At 34.6% G+C, this 25,174-nt stretch overlaps 1 protein-coding gene across 2 annotated transcripts in view; it reads left to right on the top strand.

Moving 5' to 3' along the window:
* Positions 1-20,765, top strand: part of LOC117100490 — a 22,531-nt gene extending 1,766 nt beyond the window's left edge. Inside the window, exons 2-5 of one of the 2 annotated variants that reach the window (XM_033240199.1) lie at positions 9,850-9,961; positions 15,020-16,044; positions 16,790-16,958; positions 19,994-20,765. In XM_033240199.1, the coding sequence (XP_033096090.1) occupies positions 15,042-16,044; positions 16,790-16,958; positions 19,994-20,237 (1,416 nt within the window). In that variant the 5' untranslated portion in view covers positions 9,850-9,961; positions 15,020-15,041 and the 3' untranslated portion in view covers positions 20,238-20,765. The remainder of the gene's footprint in view (positions 1-9,849; positions 9,962-15,019; positions 16,045-16,789; positions 16,959-19,993) is intronic. The other variant, XM_033240200.1, reaches the window with a different exon arrangement.
* The last annotated feature ends 4,409 nt before the right edge of the window (positions 20,766-25,174 follow it).

The following is a 25,174-nucleotide window of genomic DNA, read 5'->3' as shown; positions in this document are numbered from 1 at the left end:
ATATATATATATATATATATATATATATATTCGAAAGCGGCGCTTTTACGTTCTCCATAGAATCTCGGGAGCAGTGCCCGGCTTTTTAGACTAGAGACATAGTAGGTGCAGATCTAACCCCTAACCTCTTTCATACAACTCACTTCTGCGCTCACAAATAGTGGAGCTAAGGTTAAGCTAGGAATATAATATAATGTTATAGGCCTATTATATAATATTTGTATATAGGCCAAAGTAATTGTACAGGATGAATCCTTACAGGCCTACCCCTACCCTCTTTAGTTAATTCTTTACCCAAATTAAAGTTTCAGGGGAAATTTACAATTGCTTGTTGACGTCATTAAATAGTTTGTAATCGCTTACACGAGTAACAGCTAGCGGTATTGTTGCGTCTTGTTAATTTCCTGTACGATAATATAATAACAGGTACACATTATACGGTAATAACCTTGTAATCACTCATGTTATACACCGTAATACTGAGTATAGCTTGTATATGAGGCACCGTATGTATGTTTAACTTATCACTTGCAATACAATTTATTTTTTTCCAATATCTTATTTCCTGAGGTATGCCTAAGGCACTGTATAGTTCCAAACTCTTTCACTGATAATGCTTTGGAATTATCATGATCAGAACATTGAACTTTAAGTGACGACCACCAATTCTTTTAAGCATTCATATGCCCCAAAATAGGCCTAATAGTTGAAAAGTAATTAGGTGTACTGATTTTAAATTAAATGAAGTGGAATATCCCTTTCTTCCTCATAAATTCAATAATATTAATTTAAAAGAATTATCGGCATATAGGCCTAAATAATTGTAAATAATTGGTGAACAATCAATGATTTCGTGAATTAACAAAGATTAATTAAGATCTAAAGTGTTTGAATATCTATATGAATTGCATAATTGTGCTATTATTTTTTTTCCGGAAATCAAATCTCCGTAACTAATATGGTACCGTAACTAATGAAATTAATAATCGCCAGTGGAGACGTTACACCTTACCAGAGTTACCGTGATGTAATAAAAATATATAGGGCCCTAATAAAAATAATGTGAAGTGTGTATAAATTTTATTAACAAAAGTGACGCTTCTTTTTAATGCATCAAATTTTTATCAAACTTTATTTTTCAATTCAAATTAGAGCCGGATATTTGGGTCATAGAGTTTTGATTATTTTGCAAAATAATTATAACTTCATGGTTGCGTTGAGTAATTTGTGGTATGGGCAATGCCTATACATAGCTATTAGTTTTATTTAAACGATTATTCCTTCTAAATTAATTACATGTTTTCATTACTCTTTTTATCCATATTCAGAGTCCTTCGGCTCCCTATAGGCAATGGATAAAATAGTGATAATGATGATGATGTGTGGTATTCATATTATCGTTTTCTACCTTGTGGCTCCTGCTCCTTTGGATTTATATACGATAAATTAAAAGCGCCGCGATCAACTTATAATTGATTGATTAAATAAATGATTTTTTACATTTGTTAATTAATTGGTTGATTCATTGACTGATGGATTGAGTGATAATAATCGTGGTAAAGATTATGAAGAATTGTGATATTATTATAATTACGAAGCTTTTATTAGACCTAATAACATTACATACTATATTATTTTACTATTACTATTATTCAATATTAATGTTATTATTATTATTATTATTATTATTATTATTATCTTTTAATAATTTAGATTTTTTGTATATTTTGTAACTCTGCTCGCAATTTAGTTATGTTTTACTGCTAAAAGGTTTGATAATAAAAAGTGAATGAATGAATGAATGAATTATTATTATTATTATTATTATTATTATTATTATTATTATTATTATTATTATTACTATTTCCATCATAGTAGCAAGAGTAGAAGCAGACCTATTCATAATATTTAGCCTTTTTCAATGAAAATCAAATCTAAGATGTTGTTTACCTATTCAAATAAGTAGGTTCCATTAATTGTAGACGGAAAATACACTTTTGCATCATTGTTGCAAAACACGATGAAAATCAATTCATTCAAATTACCTGTATGAGAAGGTTTATCGTTTAGCACCGGAAATATTACCGAGGTACTCATTTTCAATAAAACCACGGCTGAGTTCGATGACATTAGAAAGTGCTTTACAAGAAAGTAAGTAGAAAACATCCTCTGCATTATTAGGCCTATAAAAATGGAGATAGCAGGTATTGTTTAAAATGTACTACATGCGGGATTTCTCTTGTTTGAGACATTAAAAGGGTCACGAAGGTTCTTCACGAATTTCAACGAGGTACATTTCAGCCCATTTATGTATTAAGCACCGAATCGTATTTCCAGCAACGTGTAACAGGAGGTTTAAATGTCCAAATATCCATTTATGCTAGAATTGTTCTTGTATACAAGCATGAAGGGTCTTACTAAATAAAGCACCATTTAGGGCTTACATAAAATTATTATTTTTTAAATAGGCCTAGGCTAGTGGCCAGAGGATCATAAGATTATCCCAGTAATAGCTCACATGTTTACTTTTCACTTTACTTTACTACAGTATACCAATTTATTTTTCAGTTTCCAACAATGTTTTAAATAATTATGTCTAAAACAACATGCCTACTAAATTTATCAAAATTCAGAAAAAATAACCTATATTTCCATAGGCGCAGACCATGGGGGTGAGGGAACGTCCCCCGTATATTTTAAGGGGGTAAATACATCAAAGACAATGTTTAAAAATTTTATGGTACATCACACATATGATTAGATCGTTATAGGCCTAGTTGCCGAAAATCGTTGATAAAAGATCATGAGAAATTTGTTGGCGCAGCTTCATTTTGACTAGGCTATAATGGTGATGTAATGATGATGAATTTTACTATATAAAAGTGTCATTTCCTGCCATCTAGTGGTTCCTCAAATTTTCTAAATTCCCCCACCCACCTTTCAAAAACAGATCTGCGCCCTTGCATATTTCCAGCTCCAACTAAATTAGAGATGCAACAAAGAGCATTAAAATCTCCCGCACTCCCACCCATGTGATTCGAATATTGTGATGAGCTACAGTATTAAAGTTTCAGTTCGGGAGACCCTCAGATGTCAAAGGTCAATGAAAATGATAAACCTACACTCTAACCTTGAGCTTTAAATTTAAAACTAGACTGTGTATCTTTATGTTTAAAGAATTCGATTTATGTTTAGATAGGCATATGGTAAGCTCTGATTGAAATTTACAATATTTTATTTACTTTTTTTGTTAACCACCGACATCTAATAGAAATAATATAATGGAAGTTGGTGAGGGCTGCCGAAGATAAGATAAAGTGTAAAACGCCCATCCGAAGATGTGTAAAATCAAATAAATACAATTACTATACACAAAATGAAAAAAAAAAGAAACACAAAATCAACATCAATAGTATAAATTAAAAAAAATCATGCAAACTCGTGCTACGAGAATAATACTAGATGAACTTATACTCTTACAAAGTGCGTCTTGAATCTCTTAGCTTAGCAAAGCTTAAAACTGACTCCAAAATAATTTACTTACTACAGACGCATAAAAAAGCCTATAATGATCTGAGTAAAAAAAATTTGTGAGGGTTTCATAGCAAATTGTTTTATCCTTGCTAGCTACAGCATTTGCACTCGAAGTTTTAATTTAATTAAGTCTACCTCCGTTAAGAATGTAATGTATTTAACACAATTCGTATTATGTTTGTTTGTTAGCAGATTTATGCAAAATCTAATGAATAGATCATCATACAATTTACTTGAGTAGTAAATAATCTCTATGGAAGTGGTGATTTAATTCTGGGGTTGAAAGGTCATGGTCATGAAAATTTGATCAATTAATAAAGATTATGGAAAAAGTATTGACAAAGGGCAATAATGAGGCAGCATTCTGAGACACTTTGAAGATGTAATTTATTTAACACAACTTTCGGTGGCTGTCGATACTAGCTTCATTAGGCGTGTAGCCTACTTTCAATGTATCATCACAAAAGTAAGATGAACGGTAGGCCTACATGCATATTGTGGTCTAGTTATTAAATTTTGGGATGAAATTATCAAAAGTAAGGTCTCGGAATGTCATTTTGCTATATTATTCGGTATTCAGAGAGTAAATTTTTAATATTTAATATTAAATATTCGATTATTTTCATCATCTGCCTGCTTACTTCTCTGATTTGTTTTATTTACATATTTGTATATTTTATTGAAAAGTGTGTTTTTGTAAAGTTTGCCTTTTTTCTTGTTTTTTGTGAATAAAAGTGGTTAAAATAAAAAAGCTAATTGCTTAGACAATACTAGACCCTTGCTAGTGATCTGTCGTCACCTAGTAGAAATCACTGATCCTGAAATGACAATTACATATGACAATTTATGACTGTGTACTGTACTAACACACTGTGCATACAACCCTGGACCATTACTGTGCAGTGCAGCTGCTGTCTCTTATACACATCTAGATGTGTATAAGAGACAGATATATCATTTAAACATTGGTTTAATTGCTCAAAGCTTTCTGTAAACCAAGTAATTTAACACAGTTCGCAGAAAATGATTTTTAATGTACCACTATATAGCTTAAATTTGTCGATAATATGTCCTTTCATCAGACTATAGGTCTATGTAATTTAAATGTTTAAAACATGAATTTCAATTGGGACTAGATTCCAACCTTGGCCCTTAATCACATGTGCTAATCGCCATACTGTAGGCAAATATTTTAAAACGTGGTTGAATAATCACCGTCTATAATTTTTGCGTCTTAAAATGCAATTTCAACATCCATTTAAAGTCACTTCATGTACCATGATGGTATATTTTTAGCCAAAAACATGTGACCAATAGATAGTGTGATAGTCACGTTGCTACCAAACTTTTGCCCAGCAGTCTACAGCTTTATTTGCGATAATATAATATGTACAGTATTCCTCGTGCTTTTTAGGAGCTATTAAAATCATAATTTGACATTTTAGATAGTATTTATCTCTACATGCTGAGATTAATACGTCAAGTAAATTTGGTAGTTTTATGCCTCGAAAGGATGTCCAAACAAAATGTTGTTTAACAGAGATACTGTACACAGATGTTCCACAGTATCATCCAGCAATCAATCATAAACATAAGTACGGTACGCGTTTCTGCTAAGCACAGAGGATAAGTGGATCCACTGATCATATCTAAGGATTAGCACAATGATACAGTGACACAACTAAATATTTGAGAGTTAAATAAACGTTATCATTCAATGCCTATTCTGAAAGTTGTGGTGGCTAGAATTATTAGTGTCCCTCACTAAGGTTTAAACTGTTATTTTTTTCGTTGTTCATGGGAATCTTGACGGACACTAGCGCATTATAATTGCACAGTATTATTAATATTATTATTAATAACAAGGTTAAAGAAGAGTATTTTTACTGCGAGTGTGAAAATAAGTTTTCCCAACCGGACCGGGATTCGAACCCAAGACCTTCTGCTACCTATGCAGACGCCTTAACCCACTGATATTTATAGGCATATAGGTCTATATATGTACATTTTAAGACAGCTCACCATGTAACTGACCAAACCCCGAAATTACCCAATTTCCAGGCCCCAAATTTGGGGATGAACTAAACTTGTTTTAAAGCCTAATTCGTTAGTTCACTTATAAAAATGATACACATTAATGGTCTACATTAAATTTGATTTTCTGAAAAAAAATTACATTACAGACTGGAGCGTTTCTGCTAAGCACAGAGGATAAGTGGATCCACTGATCATATCTAAGGATTAGCACAATGATACAGTGACACAACTAAATATTTGAAAGTTAAATAAACGTTATCGTTCAACGCCTGTTCTGAAAGTTGTGGTGGCTAGAATTATTAGTGTCCCTCACTAAGGTTTAAACTGTTATTTTTTCGTTGTTCATGGGAATCTTGACGGACACTAGCGCATTATAATTGCACAATATTATTAATATTATTATTAATATCAAGGTTAAAGAAGAGTGTTTTTACTGCGAGTGTGAAAATAAGTTTTCCCAACCGGACCGGGATTCGAACCCAAGACCTTCTGCTACCTATGCAGACGCCTTAACCCACTGATATTTATAGGCATATAGGCCTATATATGTACATTTTAAGACAGCTAACCATGTAACTGACCAAACCCCGAAATTACCCCATTTCCAGGCCCCAAATTTGGGGATGAACTAAACTTGTTTTAAAGCCTAATTCGTTAGTTCACTTATAAAAATGATACACATTAATGATCTACATTAAATTTCATTTTCTGAAAAAAAATTACATTACAGACTGGAGTGTAACTTGAGGCCAGAGGTCAAGAAAAATATTTGTTTCCCCTTATTATTCGTTATTTAGGCTGATGTATACAGAATACAGAATACAGAATACAGAATACAGAAACTTTATTTGTCCAAGAAAGGAAATTTTTTTTCGTTGACAAGCTCAAAACTACAAAGTCACAAATGTCAAAAACAGAATCAAATTTTACAAATAATTAAGTAGAATAATTAAAGATTAAAATGCATTACCTAAAAGTCTATATTAATCAAGTTTAATATAGCTATTTACAATCGATACAGATCAACAAACTGAGTCAAGATCTATATTTTAACAAGCGAGTGGCAAGAATTTAGCACAAAAGATTTTCTAAAACGATCGTGATTTCCTTTAGGTGGGCGCAGTCTAATTCCTGATTAAAAACATAGTACTCATTTAGTGGGTGTGTAGGATCATCAATGATCAGTTTAATTTTTTTCTAAACCCTTCCTTCATAGCATTACTAGTTGGTAGGTCAGCACAAATAATTTTGCCTGCACGTTTCCTAATTTTCTCTAATTGTTTTTTTTTTATTTTCACATGACAGCCCCGCAAATAATGTACCGGTAATAGATTTACAGTTAGCACACTCTGAATGACATATCTATAGAACGTCATAAGAATTGTATTTATTTACATTATATTGTTTCAATTTCTTCAGAAAATACAAACGTTGGTTAGATTTTTTAAAGACTGTGTTAGTTAGAGAAATAAATTTGAGATTTTTATCAATTATAGTTCCGAGATATTTTTGTTCGTTGACTTGTTCTATTTGTTCTCCTTTAATAGTAAGCTGAGTATGGCTACAGATTTTCCTCCTATTGTCGAAAACAATTTCTTTGGTTTTATGCACTCCATGGAGTGATCGCTTTAGTTTTTAATACTTTTTTGTGCACAAAATGCTGTATATGTACCACTGTTATAACGGTTGGACAAATTGAAAATCACGGCGTTCTTTATTGGATACCGTATTGTGCAGGAGAGATAGGATCATGCGTATGAAAAGGTTATTTTTATCATTGTCAATAGGTTAATAGGAAATCAGGTAAGCTCTCGTAACACGCTATGACTGACTATTTAATATTTGTGAAAGGGAAAAGACATTAATGTTGTTCTTATAATGCTGATCTCACTCAAGTACAGTACCGGTAGTCGGGGAGGGGGACTTCCTGGCAAAAGACATAATTACCAACCTGAGAGATTTGAAATGCGTGAGTGACTGCACCCAGGTAAATGGGGGGGGGAGGGGTAGGCCGCTTTGGCGATCTGAGCATTTTGTAGCTGTTTTAAAACGATTTCAGGGAGTGTTTGTTGACAATACCAGTACATAAAAAAACTATTTTTAATAAAGCCACCCTAACTAAGTACAAAAACATTTCATTTCTTACACAAAAAACTGAAAATGCATACTTATCATTTTTAGTACGGTAACACGTGAATTATTATTCACGTAAATACTGTACTTACCTAACTACGTGCGTGTTTGATGCTGGCAATTGCAGTTTCAGTCAGTTTATTTTTAACGAAACTAATTTCTTCTAATTTTAAATACATTTTCCCCTGAATTCGTGATAATTCGTTATCAACGATGCCAGACGGTTGGCAGCTATGAAAAGAGCTTCTCAGTATATATTATATCTTCTGAAACGAGGACAGTGTGCTATCATGCCACACTCACAAAAGTGTCTCAAAAAGTTTTTAAAACGTTATATTTACACAAAGAAATGTATTATTAATGCAATTAACCCCTAAAAATCAAGGAGAGAAAATGCAAGATCCACACTAGATTTAGTAGATTTAGGGTGCAGAGGTACGGTATAGAAAAGTCTCCATATAGGAAAACGGGGTAAAATAATGTATGGTTTATTGTCTCCAACCCTCATTGGGGGTAAAATAATGTATGCTTTATTGTCTCCCACCCTCATTGCGAGCTGTTTTATTAATTTTTCAGTGTATCCGCGGATACTGCGCTTGAGAAGATATAATCTATGCTGTGATAATGGAATGCATCTGTAAAATGGAATGTGTTAAGTGAAATTTTTTATGTAAAATGGAATGTATTAAGGTTCATTTCATTTCATTTTTGAGAGGCATGCCAAGTACAGTGTGAATGTAGTTTTATCAGGGAATTGGTAATTGGTCCATCGTTTTGACAGATGACCAATGGCTGATAACAATTTGTCCGATAATGGACTAGGCCCTATGATAATGGACTTTTAGAGTAATTCTGACCTAGTTTGTGCAGTATACTCATGCTCCTGTGAGAAGCCTATTTTTGTAGTCCTGTAAATTATATAATTTCATATAAAATTTTAAATACTGTATCCTAATAAGTACAACACGTTATTCTATGGTTTTGAGGTGTTCCTGTAAGTTCACCGTCTAATCAAAAGACATGAAAACATTATAGACATCATCTGCAATTAATTGCGTATATTTTTACACCCTAGTCACTTCATTTTTCGCTGCGGTTATAGACAGAACAGGCTGAAATAATAATCAAAGCAGACAGGCCTGTCAATAACCGAAGCTATTGGTGTCAATAACCCTGTTGGTGTTTTCCCGCCTATATTTCACACATCTTGTTCATGTATTACAACACGAAAATAACAGCCTTAATATAAATTCGGGTAATTGCATGAAATCACAACATCTCACCTAAACTCAATGGTTATTGAGCGTGATTTTTACTAACCTGTACCTCTTCATATCGAGAGTAAAATTAATTAATGTGGTATTTCTTTTTGTCGGTTTGATTATGTGGAAAGTAGTCCGTTTCATCGTGCCGCGCCTTCCAACAGCGCTCTCATCTCATCTGAGAGGTCTTGGGCAGAAGAGATGAACTGCGATAGCAAAATCTTTGATGAAACTGACACACCGTTTTAAAACAACGTTCTTGATTTCATTTCATATCCAAACACCAACTGCGGCAGTCAGCAATTTTGCCAGACGTGCGCAACTGAACTATCTCCTCCGGTCTGATATTCAAAGACCACGGTGTCTTAAATAATGTATATTATAATATACAAAGAATAAAACGGTTAAACGTTTTGGAAATATCATCAGCAGAGTGCTCAATGGTTATTAAGCCAGAGCAAATAGAGATAAAAATTATGGAGGTATAACAGTTTGATTAGACACTTCATTAGCCTACTATTTTTTTTGTGCCAATCATCAACACTGTTCAGAAAATAATTACTAGGCCTTTTGATTATTTTATGCAATAAGCAACTAATAGACTGATTGACTGTCAAATAAACACGGCACTGAAGTATACTTGATATAGGTGGTTGTTTTTTCAAGAAGTATGTTTTATGTTTGTTGCTGTTTGATGATTTTAGGACATTATTACCAGGAGAGGTGTCAATTTTGTCATTAGTCGCACTTATCATGATAGTCGTCACCGAGTGGCCTTGTTGGACCTCCCCAAGTCATGAACTTCTCGAGTTACGTTTTATCGCGTGCCGTTTATCCAAACAATTCCCCTCTACTATCTCTTTTTGCCATTTTTGTTTCGCAGTTGTAAGATCGTGTTGAAGCCTGCAGGTCGTGGAGCCTTTGAATTGTTCGACGTGCCCAGGGATGTTACTTCTTTTATGTTTTGGAATATAATTGTTTTCTTCATATTACCGGTAAGGACTTTAAATTGATGTACCTAATATCGTTAAAATTTATATACAGAACGTTGCATTCATAAATCTATATCAAACTAGTTCCTAATTTTTTTGTCACGTGCCTATAGTTCTGAAATGGGTGTCTAGACCGAAGATCCAAAAACGAAGTCCCCTATTTTTTTCTCTTTTATTTTGATGATAATACACCAGGCTGTCACAAAATCAAAATTATTTTTTCGGGCGTCTGTTTGTGAAATTTTCAAGGGTCTTCGTTTTATAAACACCCTATATGGGTGTCTACAAAACGAAGACCCCAGACCCGAAAAACGAAGACCTCCAGTTATTTCTAAATTATCTTATTGAAAGTATTTCAAAATTATCACAAAGCAGTTGCCACGTAGGCCCTACCTATTTCATTATTTTATCACAATTAGGAGAAAAAAAAAAACGAAGACCCTTGATAATTTCACAAACAGACGCCCAATAGATTTCGTAATTTTGATTTTGTGACAGCCTGGCGTATTATCATCAAAATGAAAGAGAATAAATAGGGGTTTTCGTTTTTGGGTCTTCGGTCTTCGTTTTATAGACACCCGAAATAATTAAACAATATTTAAATTAAATATCAATTAAGCTAACGACATTCACTTATACACTATTAAAACATGGATAAAACAAAACATGTTGTGTGTATTAAACGTGTTTATCCGCCATCGGAGTCAATGAAAGTGGCAGACTACGTGACATCACAACAGAATTTTCTCCATAGTTCTATAATTATAAACTGATTACCAGTGTGGAAAGTTGGACAAGAACATTATGACATTACATGTCCACCAATTTGACCTAGATTATTTCTTTCTAATTCAGATTTTTTAAAAATTGTACAGTAACTTCATAACGTACCGTACTACAGTATAATATATAAATTAACCAATTCAAATAGGGAATTTTCATATTTTCAATGATTTAGCTTATGACAGACAGTATTTGTTTTCACAAGTTTTACTAAACAATACTATAGTATAGGCCAGGAAGTAGACAGTTTTGTTTTTAGTTCAATTTCTTTTTTATTGGGATTTCTTTTATTGTTTTTACTAGTGATCCACTTATGATACCAGTGCTGCGTCACTGAAAGTGTAATCACACAAACGACAGAAATATATAAATAAAATAAATTCAATTCAATTCAATTTAACTTTTATTTCAGACATCCATTGTCCATATCAAAAAAGAAAGATCTGATATAGAGATTCATTATAGCGATTATAATTTCAAATTGCACACTTATAGAAAAAAAGAAAAAAACCCAAGTTAAAATCGGCGGCCATCAACATAGACCTACATTCCAAGTAGTAGGACCCTGGATTAGTATGTCCACCATATTGAAGGAATGTGTTTACAATTGTGTTCACATTAGGTCGTAGATACCAAGATTGATTGACTACGTGTCAGTAAAGTATGTGAGCATATACGTTCACATTTGTTTATTATGGTTAAAACAAACGAATTACGAGCATACCGCCATTGAGATTTGGAATTATCTATCTATGGTACGATGCACACGCAGTTAAATTCTGCTGAACTTTAAAGGGTTAAATACTGTTTGTGTTGCGGATGTGTTAAGGTTATGAACAGCGGCATTAAATCAATTTAATCTCTCTTTATCTGACTAGTGACTGTGACAATATTAAAGAGGCAATTGTTAATCAGAGGCAAGTCTTTCGGAGGAAACACATTTTACAATAGTGGTTCAATGTATACAAAGTTGAATTTCTCTATCTGTCATTCAATCATGTTGCATCTGTATCTGTATTTAGACCAGGACTTTTGTAATAAACCCCGGGGCACAATAATGGTCGACGAATTCACCACCCGACCTGTTGCCACGATGCCACGCCGGTCCGCTGGCCGTTGGTGCCATGCAGTCTGAATATCCCTCGCACAACGCCACAATCCGACTCTTGGGGGGTGGGACGTTTTAGTACATTATTCATTTTATTGTCCGATGAGTCGTGGCCGACAGGGAAGGGTAGGTTCAATCTCTAGGCTTCAGTTGCTGTCCACTGCCCCATCCCTATCTGGCGCCACCACTGCATGTAGTCATATTCATAAAATGTTAAGCTAGATACAATAAACCTGAATTTTAACATTTACTATTTGAATTGATTAATTCTTCTAATTCTAATGAAAAATGATTAATCATTGCAATTTGATAGATGCATATCATACTTACCATGTCCTTGGCGTGACAGGATGAGGTTGGATATTTTAAGAAATTAAAAACAAAATGCACGAAATTATAATTGTTTACATGTTTCATTAGAAGTTGTTAACTTACGGCAGCAGCCTATACAGTAATTTTAAATGAATAATTCATTATTTTATGTAAATTTACAGACAGATTATCTTTACTGCTGTCCATAACCGTTTAATTTCTAGTTTATTTCTTAATAAGACTAGCCTACGTTTTTATTGAAGCCCGCCACACTGGTTAAAAATAAAAATATAAATTTAAGCCGCAACCAAATACAGCTCATTATCTAAACCCAAATCGCGAAGTAAAGATTTTATAACAACTATTTTTTACGTTCAGGTATTCAACATAATTCTCTATCGCATTAATGATACGAGTTGAACCTCGTCAGATTATCAAAGAATTTATCAAAGATGTAAACAAAATGATATTAAATGAAAACATGAAAATAAAAGCATCACTGCTTCTACCACTAAAAATCTCAAGGCAACTGTAAACTATTTTTATGATATTAATATATAGATTATAAAGCAAAACAAGAGTACATAATTATATAATTGCCATATTTCAAAAATTGTTGAAAAAGAAATTCAAAATCAATTAGTTAGTTATCTAAACGAAAATGATCTCATAAGTGTAGATCAATATGCCTTCAGAAAATACCACTCCACCATCACTTGCCTTCATTGAGTTATAGATGAATGGATGGAAACTTTGAATGACCATGAAATGATTGGAGCCTGTTTTCTCGACATATCTAAATGCTTTGACTCCATTGATCATACTCTTCTCCTAACTAAATTAGAAAATTATGGCATTAAAGACACTGAAATCAAATGGTTTAAAAGTTATCTTTCACAGCGCAAACAAATAGTCAAATGTCATAATAAATTATCTGAAAAAGCAAATGTTGAAATTGACATCCCACAGGGTCAGTGTGTTAGGACCGATCTTATTTTCATTATTTATTAATGACTTCCACAATATGTATCTCTAGGATCATGTAGCATATATGCGGATGATGTTGTCATCTACACTACTGACAAATCGGTAGAAAATATTAATATCAAATTACAATCAATAATGAATAATGTCGCAAATTGGTATAAATTTAATAAATTACTTGTAAATTCTACCAAAACCAAACTTATGTTAATTAAAAATAGAAATGTTCGCCCTCTTTCCTCTTTGAATATTCATGTTGGTAATGAAACCATTGATGAGGTAAAAAGCATCCGTTATTTAGGACTTCAAATTGATGAAAACCTTACATGGAATGACCATATTCGAAAATTAAATAAAACTATTAGGTACAAAATTAACATCCTAAATAAATTGGCAAAACACTAAATGAATCTCTTCTAAATATTCTTTATAGAAGTACAATACAACCCTGTATGGACTATGCAATCTCAGTGTGGGGAACTACGTCTAACAAAAACAAAAACATTCTAATAAATCTACAAAAACGAGCTGCTAGAATAGTTAAAAATAATTTTGATTTTAAAAATTTTCGTGGAATTGATCTTATTAAGCAAATAATTGGAAACTTTTTGATGAACGTAGAGATTATGCCCTTGCATGTTTAAATTACTTATAAGAAACACTTTTTCTGATTTCACAATTCATTTCCTTTTATATTTTCTTAGTCTATACTTTTAACATTTATTCCCGGCCCCGAAACTTGGACTCAGAAGTACCGGGATGGTGTCCGGCGGGGGATAGTTTTTACCATTGTTTAGTTAGGTTTGTAGTTAAGATAAAAGTTGTGACAGCCCCGAAACCTTGACTCAGAAATACCGGGATGGTGTCCGGCGGGGGATAGTTTCTACCATTTTTATCTATTTAAGTAATTTTACAGTATTTGTCCTACCTGGTAATCCCGGCCCCGAAACCTTGACTCAGAAATACCAGGTTGGTGTCCGGCGGGGGATAGTTTTTACCATATTGTAGTTAAGTTGTAGTTAAGCATAACCTTGAGCTGTAATTCCTGGCCCCGAAACCTTGACTCAGAAGTACCGGGTTGGTGTCCGGCGGGGGATAGATTTCCACCAAAGTTTTAACTGTTGTTTATTTTGTTGTACTGTGATGGTTACTTTTGTTGTTGTTATTGTAATATGTGTTTGCAGGACCATATTGTAAAACAGCGGTAAGATCTCGCCTGTATTTGTTATCCTGCCTAAAGATGTTTTAAATAAAAAAATAAAAAATAAAAAATATTGTACTGCCCGTTTTAAAAAAGCAATCAGATTGTAATTAGTAATTAATTACGTAAGATAATATACTATTGCGAGGATTTATAAAGCTTTCATTTTCTTACGATTGACTATGATTTTAATAATGGGGTGATGATGATGATAAGGATGATCTAATCCGATCCAATCAGGTCATTTATAAAGTTTATACAATACCGGTACTTTCTTTGCAGATACGAAGCGCTGCACCCCACATACTTAGGCACCTCACAACCCACATGCAGCCGTGATCATTGCCTATCTCAAACACAAAACAAGTAAACAAATCAAAAGAAGCAGTGGCAAAGTTCAGAATCATAAATAATGCAACAATAAATGAAATTAAAAAAATGATGATGATGATGATGATGATGATGATGATGATGATGATGATGATGTTGATGTTGGTGATAATGTAGATGATGATAATAGTGATGATGATAATAATGATAATGTTTATAGTAATAATGATAAATGATATTATTGTTATCGTTATAGTATAGAATTATTTTTAATTATTTACATTTGCCAAGACAGTCCAAACAAGTTATTTATTTCACGGTATTTCTATCATATCGATTACAGGTCTCTGAACAAGCTACGTATCATGCGTTCACCGTGGATATCTATCATATTTTACTTCATTCTCATTGCAAGTATGTGTAAAGGGCAAGGCAGGGCGCCAAAAAATAGTGGTGCCACTCGTTCCTCAACCAACGACCGCATCACAGATGCAAGAGCTAATAGGCCTACTTTAAAAAGGAAGCCTGATTATCATGCCCCGGACCAAAGATCCATATTCATCAAGAAAATTGATGAGCTACATAAGGACTTGGACGAGCAGAAAACTGTGTTCGTAACCCACAAAAGAGACTTTGATGATCACATTTATTCCTTCGAGCGGAAGTTTGCCGTTATGACCCAGGGCATGCAAGAGATGTCCAATAAGATGCAACTACTTTTAAAAAAGAACCTAGAACTTGAAAACCAAATAAAAACAATAAATGAACAGTTTGTGCTTATTCCAAAAGAAAAGGTACAGATTCCGCAAACCGAGGATGAACAAGGCAACCGAACGCAGGGACGATCTGCTTCAAAGTCTTCAATTGAAGAGTATCTGTCAAACAGAGAAGCTGAGTTCTTTTATTCTTTGCCTCTGCAACCCATTAAAAATTCTCAGAAGCAAAAGGTTAATCAAAGGATAACTACTTCTTCAAGGTCAGGGAATCACAAAAGCTATTCGCAAAGAAATAACAGTTTTAATAAACAGAAGAAGCCTGACTACATTACAGAGGCTATATTGAGACTTTTTGCGCAGGACAAACTAAACAACGATCGATTGTCAACGTTAGAGTTGCAGCTAAAGGCAATTGATCTTGCTGAATCTGTCACCACTACGATCATTGTCGAAGCTTGCAACGAAACAGACAGCACAACTGAAATTCTGGAATTAAAAGATATGGAGAAAAGAGTAAGCGATCTGGAGAAGAATAGCCTCATGAAAAATAATGAACTAAAGGAGGAACAAACAAACATGATTGTCGAAGCACGCGGGGCCGGGAGGAAGAAATACAAGAACGAAGTTCTGTATGATCCCAGAGCAGCAAGTGGTATGTATACAAGTAACAGTTACTAATGTAGGCCTACTTGTTTTGTAGGCCTATGTAATCGTTTGTGGAACAGCTTAACTGAATTGGCTAAACTAGTGGTCCACTATGTGCATGCTGAACTGTAAATATAATATTAAACCTTTGGTTCTAGGTTCAATTCCCTCCCTGTTCTCTTTGTGTTTCACCTTGAGGTTTGGATATTTGAGCTGTACCGTATGTTTTTTGCAAGTTTAATAGCAAAGAAACCGACTTTCGGATAGATTATAAAACAATATTTTAGAATTTATTCTAATATAAGAAAATTACCAAATAAATGTGTATTAAATTGAATTGATAACAGCCAATGTGAAATTACAATTTATACAATATAGTACGGTAATTAGGCTGGTCAATTTGAAAAGCCAATCACTGACTTATCTGATATGAAATTAACACGACTACTAAAACACTAGTAAACTTTTTAGATATTTCATTGATAAATAAATATCTAAATCATTTGTATGTTTGTCTGCGTCACCACCCTAATATGGGCACCTGGAAGAAGATGGGAATGTTGTTTCGGGCCTCGGCTCCGATGGACGATAAAAAAAGAAGAAGTCATTTGGAAACAGTTGTTATTGACTTTAGATCACTCTCGGCCTACATAGCCAGCATGAAAACTAGTTAAAAACCATTTAGGGCAAAGAGTTTATATATGCAAATGAGTATAATAAATACAATATATTTTAAAATTTATTTATGTTAGATGCAAGAAAGTCACTGTTTTCTGTCGCACGAAAGACACCATTTTACGGCAACGACAAGGACTTTCGCACCATCAATTTAAATCACACTTTCGCCAACAAGGGAAAGCATTTCATCAATAATAATACGTTCGTTTGTCAACTAAATGGATTTTACTTTTTCACATTCACGTAAGTGTACCGGTATATTATATGTTTTCTTACTATATAAGATGAATTAACGTTATTCATGATTATGATTCATGATTTAAAATATATAACTGCCACCCGAAAGCGGAAAAAATTGATGTAGACCTACACAGAGAGCGACTTTCAAGGGCAGAAACAGCAATGGCCGTACGTTAATCAGCACGCAACAACGACACCTTACAGCAGCACACCAGAGCCGTAGATAGAGAGAGTTTGGCCAAATCTGTTTCACGGGATTCGATATACGCGCGTGTGATTGGGTGGATCGCAATCACATGACTTACACCGGCCATGTTGTCACCAAAACAAAACATTAAAGCTATACGCGCGCATGCGCCTGGGCTGTTTGGTAACGACATGGCGTCCATGCGCCAAGTTGGCCAAACTCTCTCTATTTACGGCTCTGCAGCACTTGACAACGGCACGCCACAGTGACGCACCACAGTGTACGCAAAGGCTGATGACAAAGGCATGCGTCAAGAGCATGTTAAAGCAACATGCAAAGAAACTATTATACGCAACAATAACACCATGATTCAACCAAGGCAATAGACCTTTCCGGAGTGTCAATCAAACCAAAGAGTATAAATAGAACAAGAGAGCAAAGTCCCGTTCGTAAAAACGTCACGCCTGTGTAGGACGCCCACTAACGGTTGTATATTCTTTTTATTACCCAGTGCAGCGCTGCGCAGCGCGGTAGAAGTACGCCCGCTATAAACTCAGTAAGCAGAAAACAAAAGTACAGTATATTGTGGAGAACAGATAAACAGACAAACCTACCGTGCGCGGTGGAGTACTGGGTAATAAAAAAACATACAAGCGTTAGTTGGCGTCCTACACTAGCTGCGTAGGGCGTATCGTTTTTTTACGCTCTCAATGAGTGTTGTTGGCTCTCATGTTCTATTTATACACTTTGATCAAACTTAACAACTGACTAATCAGAACAGCGCTAGGCATCCACTAGGTGAACGTGCGTCCCTACACGCTGACTCGCAAAAACCATAGCAACCAGACCATAAACCGTCAGCGTACGTGACGAATTACCCACGCGCGTGTTAGTTGCCATGATAATCGCGCGTCGTGCGGTGATTAAAAAGGCCTAATGATATTTTGCACTAACATACACTGAAATTATATTCTTCATTTCAACATTAATTTTATTGCATTACCGATATTGTGGTGTATTGTCGTTGATGAGACACACTTCGCAGAACAAATTAATAAATGTTCTGTATCTACTCAAATGTTCGTTTTGTGCACCTTAGTCCAACATTTTCAAAATGACAGTTTAATGTTACATAAGAACATGAAATTTTATAAAGTTCGTAAATTTTCAATTGCTATAACTTTTCATTTTCTTGGTCAATTTTCACAAATAAAATTGCAGTTTATAGAAGCATTTAACAAGCTCGCGGTCAAAAGGAATCAGATGTAACAGGCATTGCGAAGTACCCAAAATTAATAAAATAGTAACCATAGAGATATAATAAGAATACTAGAGCGCTAACCGCAATGTATTCGATGTTCGAAATACGCAGAACTGTGTGTGTGTGTACCATCCAAGATGGCTGCCATAGATTTAGCCAATCGAATTTCGCTAAGCACCATCGTTTGCAATTGCTCCCTCAATTTACTTAGAAAGTTCAGTACAGCTAGTTACCCTTATGTTTGAAACTCGAGCGTTGCGGTGTTTGGGTGTAATGTACACGATTTTAATTTTCATTCCTCGGTACTTTACTTTTGAATATGATGCTCCAATTGGCCTCGTTTTGGCTACAATAGTTTAATAATTTGTTATTACCATTACTCATTATCATTAATGAAATAATAGTCAGTCAGAGGGCTTATTAATAATGTAATATGTATACTAAGCCTGAAGGTGGCGCTTTACAACGACGGCCATCTTGGATGGTACACGTACACAACTCTGCATTGCTGCGCCATCTTGTCAGCACTCTAGTTGTTTAATAGCTCTATGATAGTAACTAACACCATAAAACGTATGGCACGCATAGACAAATAATTGACGGCTGTACTCGCAACTAGTATCGGATTGTCGATGCCACAGTAAAGGTCAAAGGACTGTACGCACGCGCTATGTTCGAGAGCGGAGATGATGTGCGTCATTCTGTTGAATTCCCAATCACGCGACGGCAGCAGGCTGCAGTGCTGCTGCACTCGACCGTGGCGTGAATAGTGTTGTTAAAAATTGGTACCGGTACACGACAGCGATACCCGACGGCAACACCCAGCAGTCACACGTGACAGCAAACTGCATGCGGCAACGGCAACACCATAGAGGTATTCACCAGCGACAGAGCCAAATATTCCGTCGGGTAGTAGAATCCGCTTCGGATTACAATTCGCTTCTTTTTTTAAATTACTTTTGGAAATAGGTGCCGATATATAATATGGCCAATAAGAATAGGACATTGTATTTTGTGTACCGTATCTAATTGTAGATACTAATTGATTTACGTACTGAATTTGGAATTGGTTTCTGAATGTCGAATTGTCTATAATAGTTGATTTTGGGAATTTAAAAAAATATGAATAATTAATTATAATCATGAATTTTTTCGAATTGTAAAAATTTGTAATAATTGTAAAATAATACTGTATCAAATGTAAATTTAAGAAAATGTATATTGTCGTTGGCATTTGTATTTTTCTTATTGTATTTTTATATTGGTTCTCTTTTAATTACTTATTGTATTCCTATTGTAAATTATTATAATTGTTGTAAAAACTTACTGTATTTCTGATGTTGTACGTCCTTGTGAAGCGCCTTGATCGTTTTGGAAAGGTGATATAAATCATATTATTATTATTATTATTATTATTATTATTATTATTATTATTATTAAAATGGAGAATTTTAGTAAAGAATATTATGACAGCTCATGAAGATGGTTCAGCGTCTGAGTATCACCATCGCTATTTTGATAGGCCAATTGTGATTTAAATTTAATCTTGAGAATTGATTTTTTTAAAAATTGATTTTGGTAATATTTCAGGGTAAGATCACTTGACTATCACACGACGTACGTCGCATTGATGAAGAACAAAGAGGTTCAAACAAGTATTTCGGCAGACCGCAGTGACCGGAACATAATGCAGACACAGAGCACGATACTACAGATGAACCAAGGTGATAAAGTTTGGCTGAGGGTAGGCCCAAACTCAAATTTTGGACTAGACAGCGAAGAGAGCCACAAATACATTACATTTAGTGGATTTCTCATTTATAAAGGATCTTAGTGAAATTTTCAGATGTGTGGCGGTTATAAAATCGTAAAGATTGAAAAGAACGGTGTATATCATATCAGTATGCTGGATACGTGTGTATGTATAAGCCAGTAAAAGTTGCTGAGCAAGTTTATAATATATCTTTTGATCGAAGTTATATATCGCCGACTTTGTGTACATTCTGTAAATTAATGGAGTTTATCTATTGCCAATAGATATTGCCCAAATGGGCAACAACCCTCGTAGGAAAATGATGGATGATAAAGCTGGGCGTGTAGCACGATTTGTCACAAAATATTCGCCAACAAATATAGGCGCTGTCACAATATTCTTTAAAGAATTAAAAATGGAGGGTGCACTGTAATCAGAAACAATAAAACCAAATTTTTGTCAACATATGACCTCATAAATATTTTCTTGAATGCAGTGCACCTCAATACTCAATACACTTTATTTGTCACGTATAGGCCTACATGTACAATACACATACAGTGAAATTCAATTTGGTTCCTAAATAAAAACAAAGATAAAATACGGAAATTTCAGACTAGTGACTTGTTCAATGCCCTAATGGCGGAGGGATAGAAACTACGTAGAGATCTACCCCTCCTGGTCACTAGCTAAGTGATTGATATCGACGACCACTCCGCATCAAAATGAACGAATGGTTGGCTGGGTGATTTCTGTCCCAGCGCTCAAAGAAGCGAATAACAAATTAACAATATTCAATCTATTGAAACTGAGCTAATCCTCTATGTGGAGAACCATGAGACCACCTTAAATTTTAAGGTTCCAAAGTTGATTTCGAATTGGATGGTGAACTGTATCAAGTTCAGGCGTACTACGACTGATTTCGTGACGTGACGATTTGTGGGAATCCACATCCTTCCTACTCATTTAAAAAACATCCTCGTTCCTGTTTCTTCTTCTTTCTTTTTTTTCTACACAGGGCAACTTATTCTTCATTTTCCCACCATTGTTTTTCCTTTATTCTCTCTTGTTTCTACTGTTGTTGTTGTTGTTGTTGTTGTTTATCTTCTTTTTGATTTTGAACTGTTGGTCTGAAAACCCAAGTGCCAATCGTGTGAATATGAGACCCAAATAACCCTATGCAGGACGAAGATACGTGAATGTCTGCCTGCCGTCGGTCGACGTAGTGCATGCCCAGCAAATATAATAAATAGCAGAAGATAGAACAGCTTCCCAATATAGTGGAACATCCGTTTCGAAAGGCATTGTGGGTACACGGAGAGCAATTTTACCTTATCCGCGCGGCGGCGCTATATAGAAATAATAAACAGCAATAAAGGCGCCGTTCTGGTTCGTTTGTCTCCTGTAGTTTCTCGACTTAGTAAAATGTTTAAATTTTACCTCATCCGCAGGAGGGCGAATGTTCCATCGATTTTAAAGCAAATACGCGGAGCAGCTCATTCTTCTGCTATTTAAGTTCTTCGATGCCCAGCTCTTTGCCTTCAAGAGTGTCAACCAAACTTAACAACTGACCAATCACAACAGGACCAGGAATACGCATTAACACATGCGTGTCGTCCCACAAACGCACGCGTGTAGTCCCACAAAAAACGCACATGTATGTTTTTTCCATAGAGTTATTATCTCTATGATTTTTTCTCAGTTCTTTTGTGGATCATTAGCAACAATATCCAACTCGGTGGGGCCTTAAGGCCAACTCAGACAGCGTCGTACGACGTAGCCCGACGCGATTTGTTGTCGCATCGGGTCTGTGTGAGTTGAACGCAGACGCGATGGTGTGCGTCGGGGGCAGACGCGTCGTAGAATATTAAACATGTTTAATATTTCTCACGACGGCTTAAGACTGTCCCCGACGATAAATCTGGTCGGGCTGCGTTGGCCGACGCTGTCTGAGTTGGCCTTAAGTGGAAAGGCCTGTTACCATGTTGTTAGTTTTAAATCATTCCTCTCCAGTTAACAGACGCCGACATAATACCATTATTATATTCTGTACATAAACCTTTAAATTGGATGGTAATGAATTTAAATACAAATTAGGCCTATGTGCCTTATTGAAAGTTGTTAACTCGTGGATCTTTTTTAAAAGCAATTTAATATATAATTTAAACGTCTGTGAGGGTTTTATGTTTTATCGCAATTTCTTTAAACATTACCTTCGTTTAAATACAAAAAGAGATTTAATTCAATTATCGGTATTCCTCTTCAGATTGTGCTTCTAATAGTTGAAATGTTTTTAAGAACAATTACCCATCATGCATCACTCCATCGTCAAAGCTGAAAGTACCTTCCTCATCAAATACAAAATATAATAGCCTACGTCCGAAATTACGAATGTATTATATTTTTTATTCTGTTATTACAATTACTGTATTATTATTGTTGGGCCCGTTATGATTACTGTATAACTCTATCATCATGACTAGGCTCTATTGTTGTTTACTATTATGTACTAAAACTGTCGTATAAACGAAGAGCTATGGTACATTGATTGGCTCTGAAAATTATATATAGGCCTACATGCAGATTCGTTTAATTTATTTCGTCTTTGTGTCAACATTAAGCAAAATCTTTTAAAGAGAATTAATGATTTTGAAAAGAACAAGAGAACCTCCATCATGATGTCGGTCATTAAATATTCGTAGGAAAAATCGCTGGATACGATTATGATAATGGCAGCGTTAATGTTGGAAATAAAATGTACGAGAAAAATGTGATCAGTGTGGCGCAAATTTTGAGAAATTTAACTTTGATATGTTAATATTCTTCTATAATTCTTCAGCAATGAATGTAATCCCTTAAGGCTGCATTATATGTATTTTCAAGGCTCATCAATCATAGATGTTGAACACGGATTTCGCATGGAACAGATGATGTATTAATATTAAGATTAGACCTGGGAAACATAATCTTGTGACCCTAATTGAATTTAATAAATTCAACGTAGGATCAAAATGAGTTACCATCATTAGGCCTAGGCTAAAAATGAGAGATCGGCACAGTTATTCATATCAATTGGACCTAATATATAACAAATTTACTTCCATGGTCGCTAATAAGCAATTATTATAGCTGTAAACCATGCTATTTGCTTTTTAACACTATATTTATCCAAGGTGACCCAGCTTAACTGATATTCAGGGGCCCTCTTAAATAAACGAAGTCGTAATAACAACAACATGCTTCATATAATAGGTCTCATTAGGAGTGGCGATACTTTTAATCGAGATACATACAAAATAAGTCCTGTAACAGGATTTCAACCCAGGACCCTGGGAAGGTTGAAGTATCTTGGATCTCCACTACAACTTGAGGGCCCGTTGGAGCCTCGAAGGCAATTTTTGAAATGTAATTATTATTAATCTCATTTGGCGTATCATGGTTTACAACGATAATTGTTTAACCTAAGCTATCCAGTCAACTATTTTGAGATTGTAAACATTAGGCCAACTAAAAAATTACTTGTTCACCGTCACCGCCCCCACCTGAATTTTTGAACCAAAATAAAAATTTAGAGGCGGGAATGTTTGTATTTATTTTAAAAAATTGAATAGCGTCCAGGAAATGCTAATCAAGTCAGTGTAGGCCTATTTTAAGTGAATTAAAATAACGATTTTACCAACCAGGTGTAATATTTATTGCAGGCCTAATGAAAATTATGAACACTTTCTTGTTTTTGGGACAATTTCTTTGTTTTTATTTACTTTGTTCATGATGTTGAAAAGTACAAATATAGGGTCATGCTCAATGGGAATGTGTGAGCTATCCCTGTTGTGTCTAAGCATGGCACTGCTAAAGTAGCACCTATAATCCAACATAGATTTGTAGATTACTGATACTATAAATTAATTGGAAGAAGTTTGCCCATCCCCACCTAAATTTTGTTGAGATGTGACTCTGAACAAGTAATTTTTTATTTGGCCTTACTCAAATACCCCTTTTTATATTTTTAAATTTTCCACAGACCCTGGTGCTGTGTTCCTACGTTGGCCTAACAGAGAATAATGATATTTTAATTGTAAAATGTTTCTACAATAGTTTAGTTCTTTACCTACAGTTTTTGAAGCAGATGTGCTTACAAATACAAAACAATATGTGAATAATTTTATCGTCTGTTTGATTTCTTCATGTCTACGATACACGTTTTTGGCCTCGATCCTATCATTATATCCTCATCACAAAGTGATGCGGGTAGATTTGATCATTAAAATAATACATAGTGTCATAGCGTGATCTACGCATAGTATAATGACGTCAGCACATAATTTTCACACGTAAACTCAGGTCCACGCGTGGCGAAACCTCAAAAGAACGTGTGTAAAAATATTACGGGTTGCGGTCGAGAGATAGACCATTAAAACCGGCTGGCCACCTCGCGATCACGGAAATCAACGTATCCTGAAGTCTAGCTAATTGTAGGCGCATAATGACTTACGAACACGTGTCAACATCTCATCGTTACTGCCTAGTTCAGGCACGCACGCAATATGTGGAATAACACGAATCAAAATGGATGAAAGAAAAAACCCCAAAACAAAAATTAAAATGTTGTGAATTATTGCGGCAAACTGTTTACCATTTCTAATGTCTTTAATTTATTATTTATTAATGGTGTCTATTGACGTCAAATAAAAACTTAATACCGGCACGCAATAAACTACATTCCAGAAAACTTATCTAGGCTAAATCCTTTAAAATATCAATCCAACCCCTTGAGGGGGGTTTCCAGATTTGATAATCAACAGGCAGTAAGCGTAAGATAAAATTATCAATCAGGTGCCATGTACTGTATCTACTACCCATCTTATAGGTCTATAATACTAACCGATAACTCGTTTATTGTACCTGTAATTATATTTGTAGTGTTCGCTTCTCACTGACTGAGACCATTGTCAAATATTGTTAGTGTAAAACTGTATAGTTAATTGTATATATATATATATATATATATATATATATAT

Source organism: Anneissia japonica, unplaced genomic scaffold, assembly GCF_011630105.1.
Source record: "Anneissia japonica isolate Jap-2015-1 unplaced genomic scaffold, ASM1163010v1 scaffold685_len2926416_cov193, whole genome shotgun sequence".
Taxonomy (NCBI): domain Eukaryota; kingdom Metazoa; phylum Echinodermata; class Crinoidea; order Comatulida; family Comatulidae; genus Anneissia; species Anneissia japonica.
The sequence above is the reverse complement of the archived record's forward strand: the minus strand, read 5'-3'. Positions and strand labels throughout refer to the sequence as shown.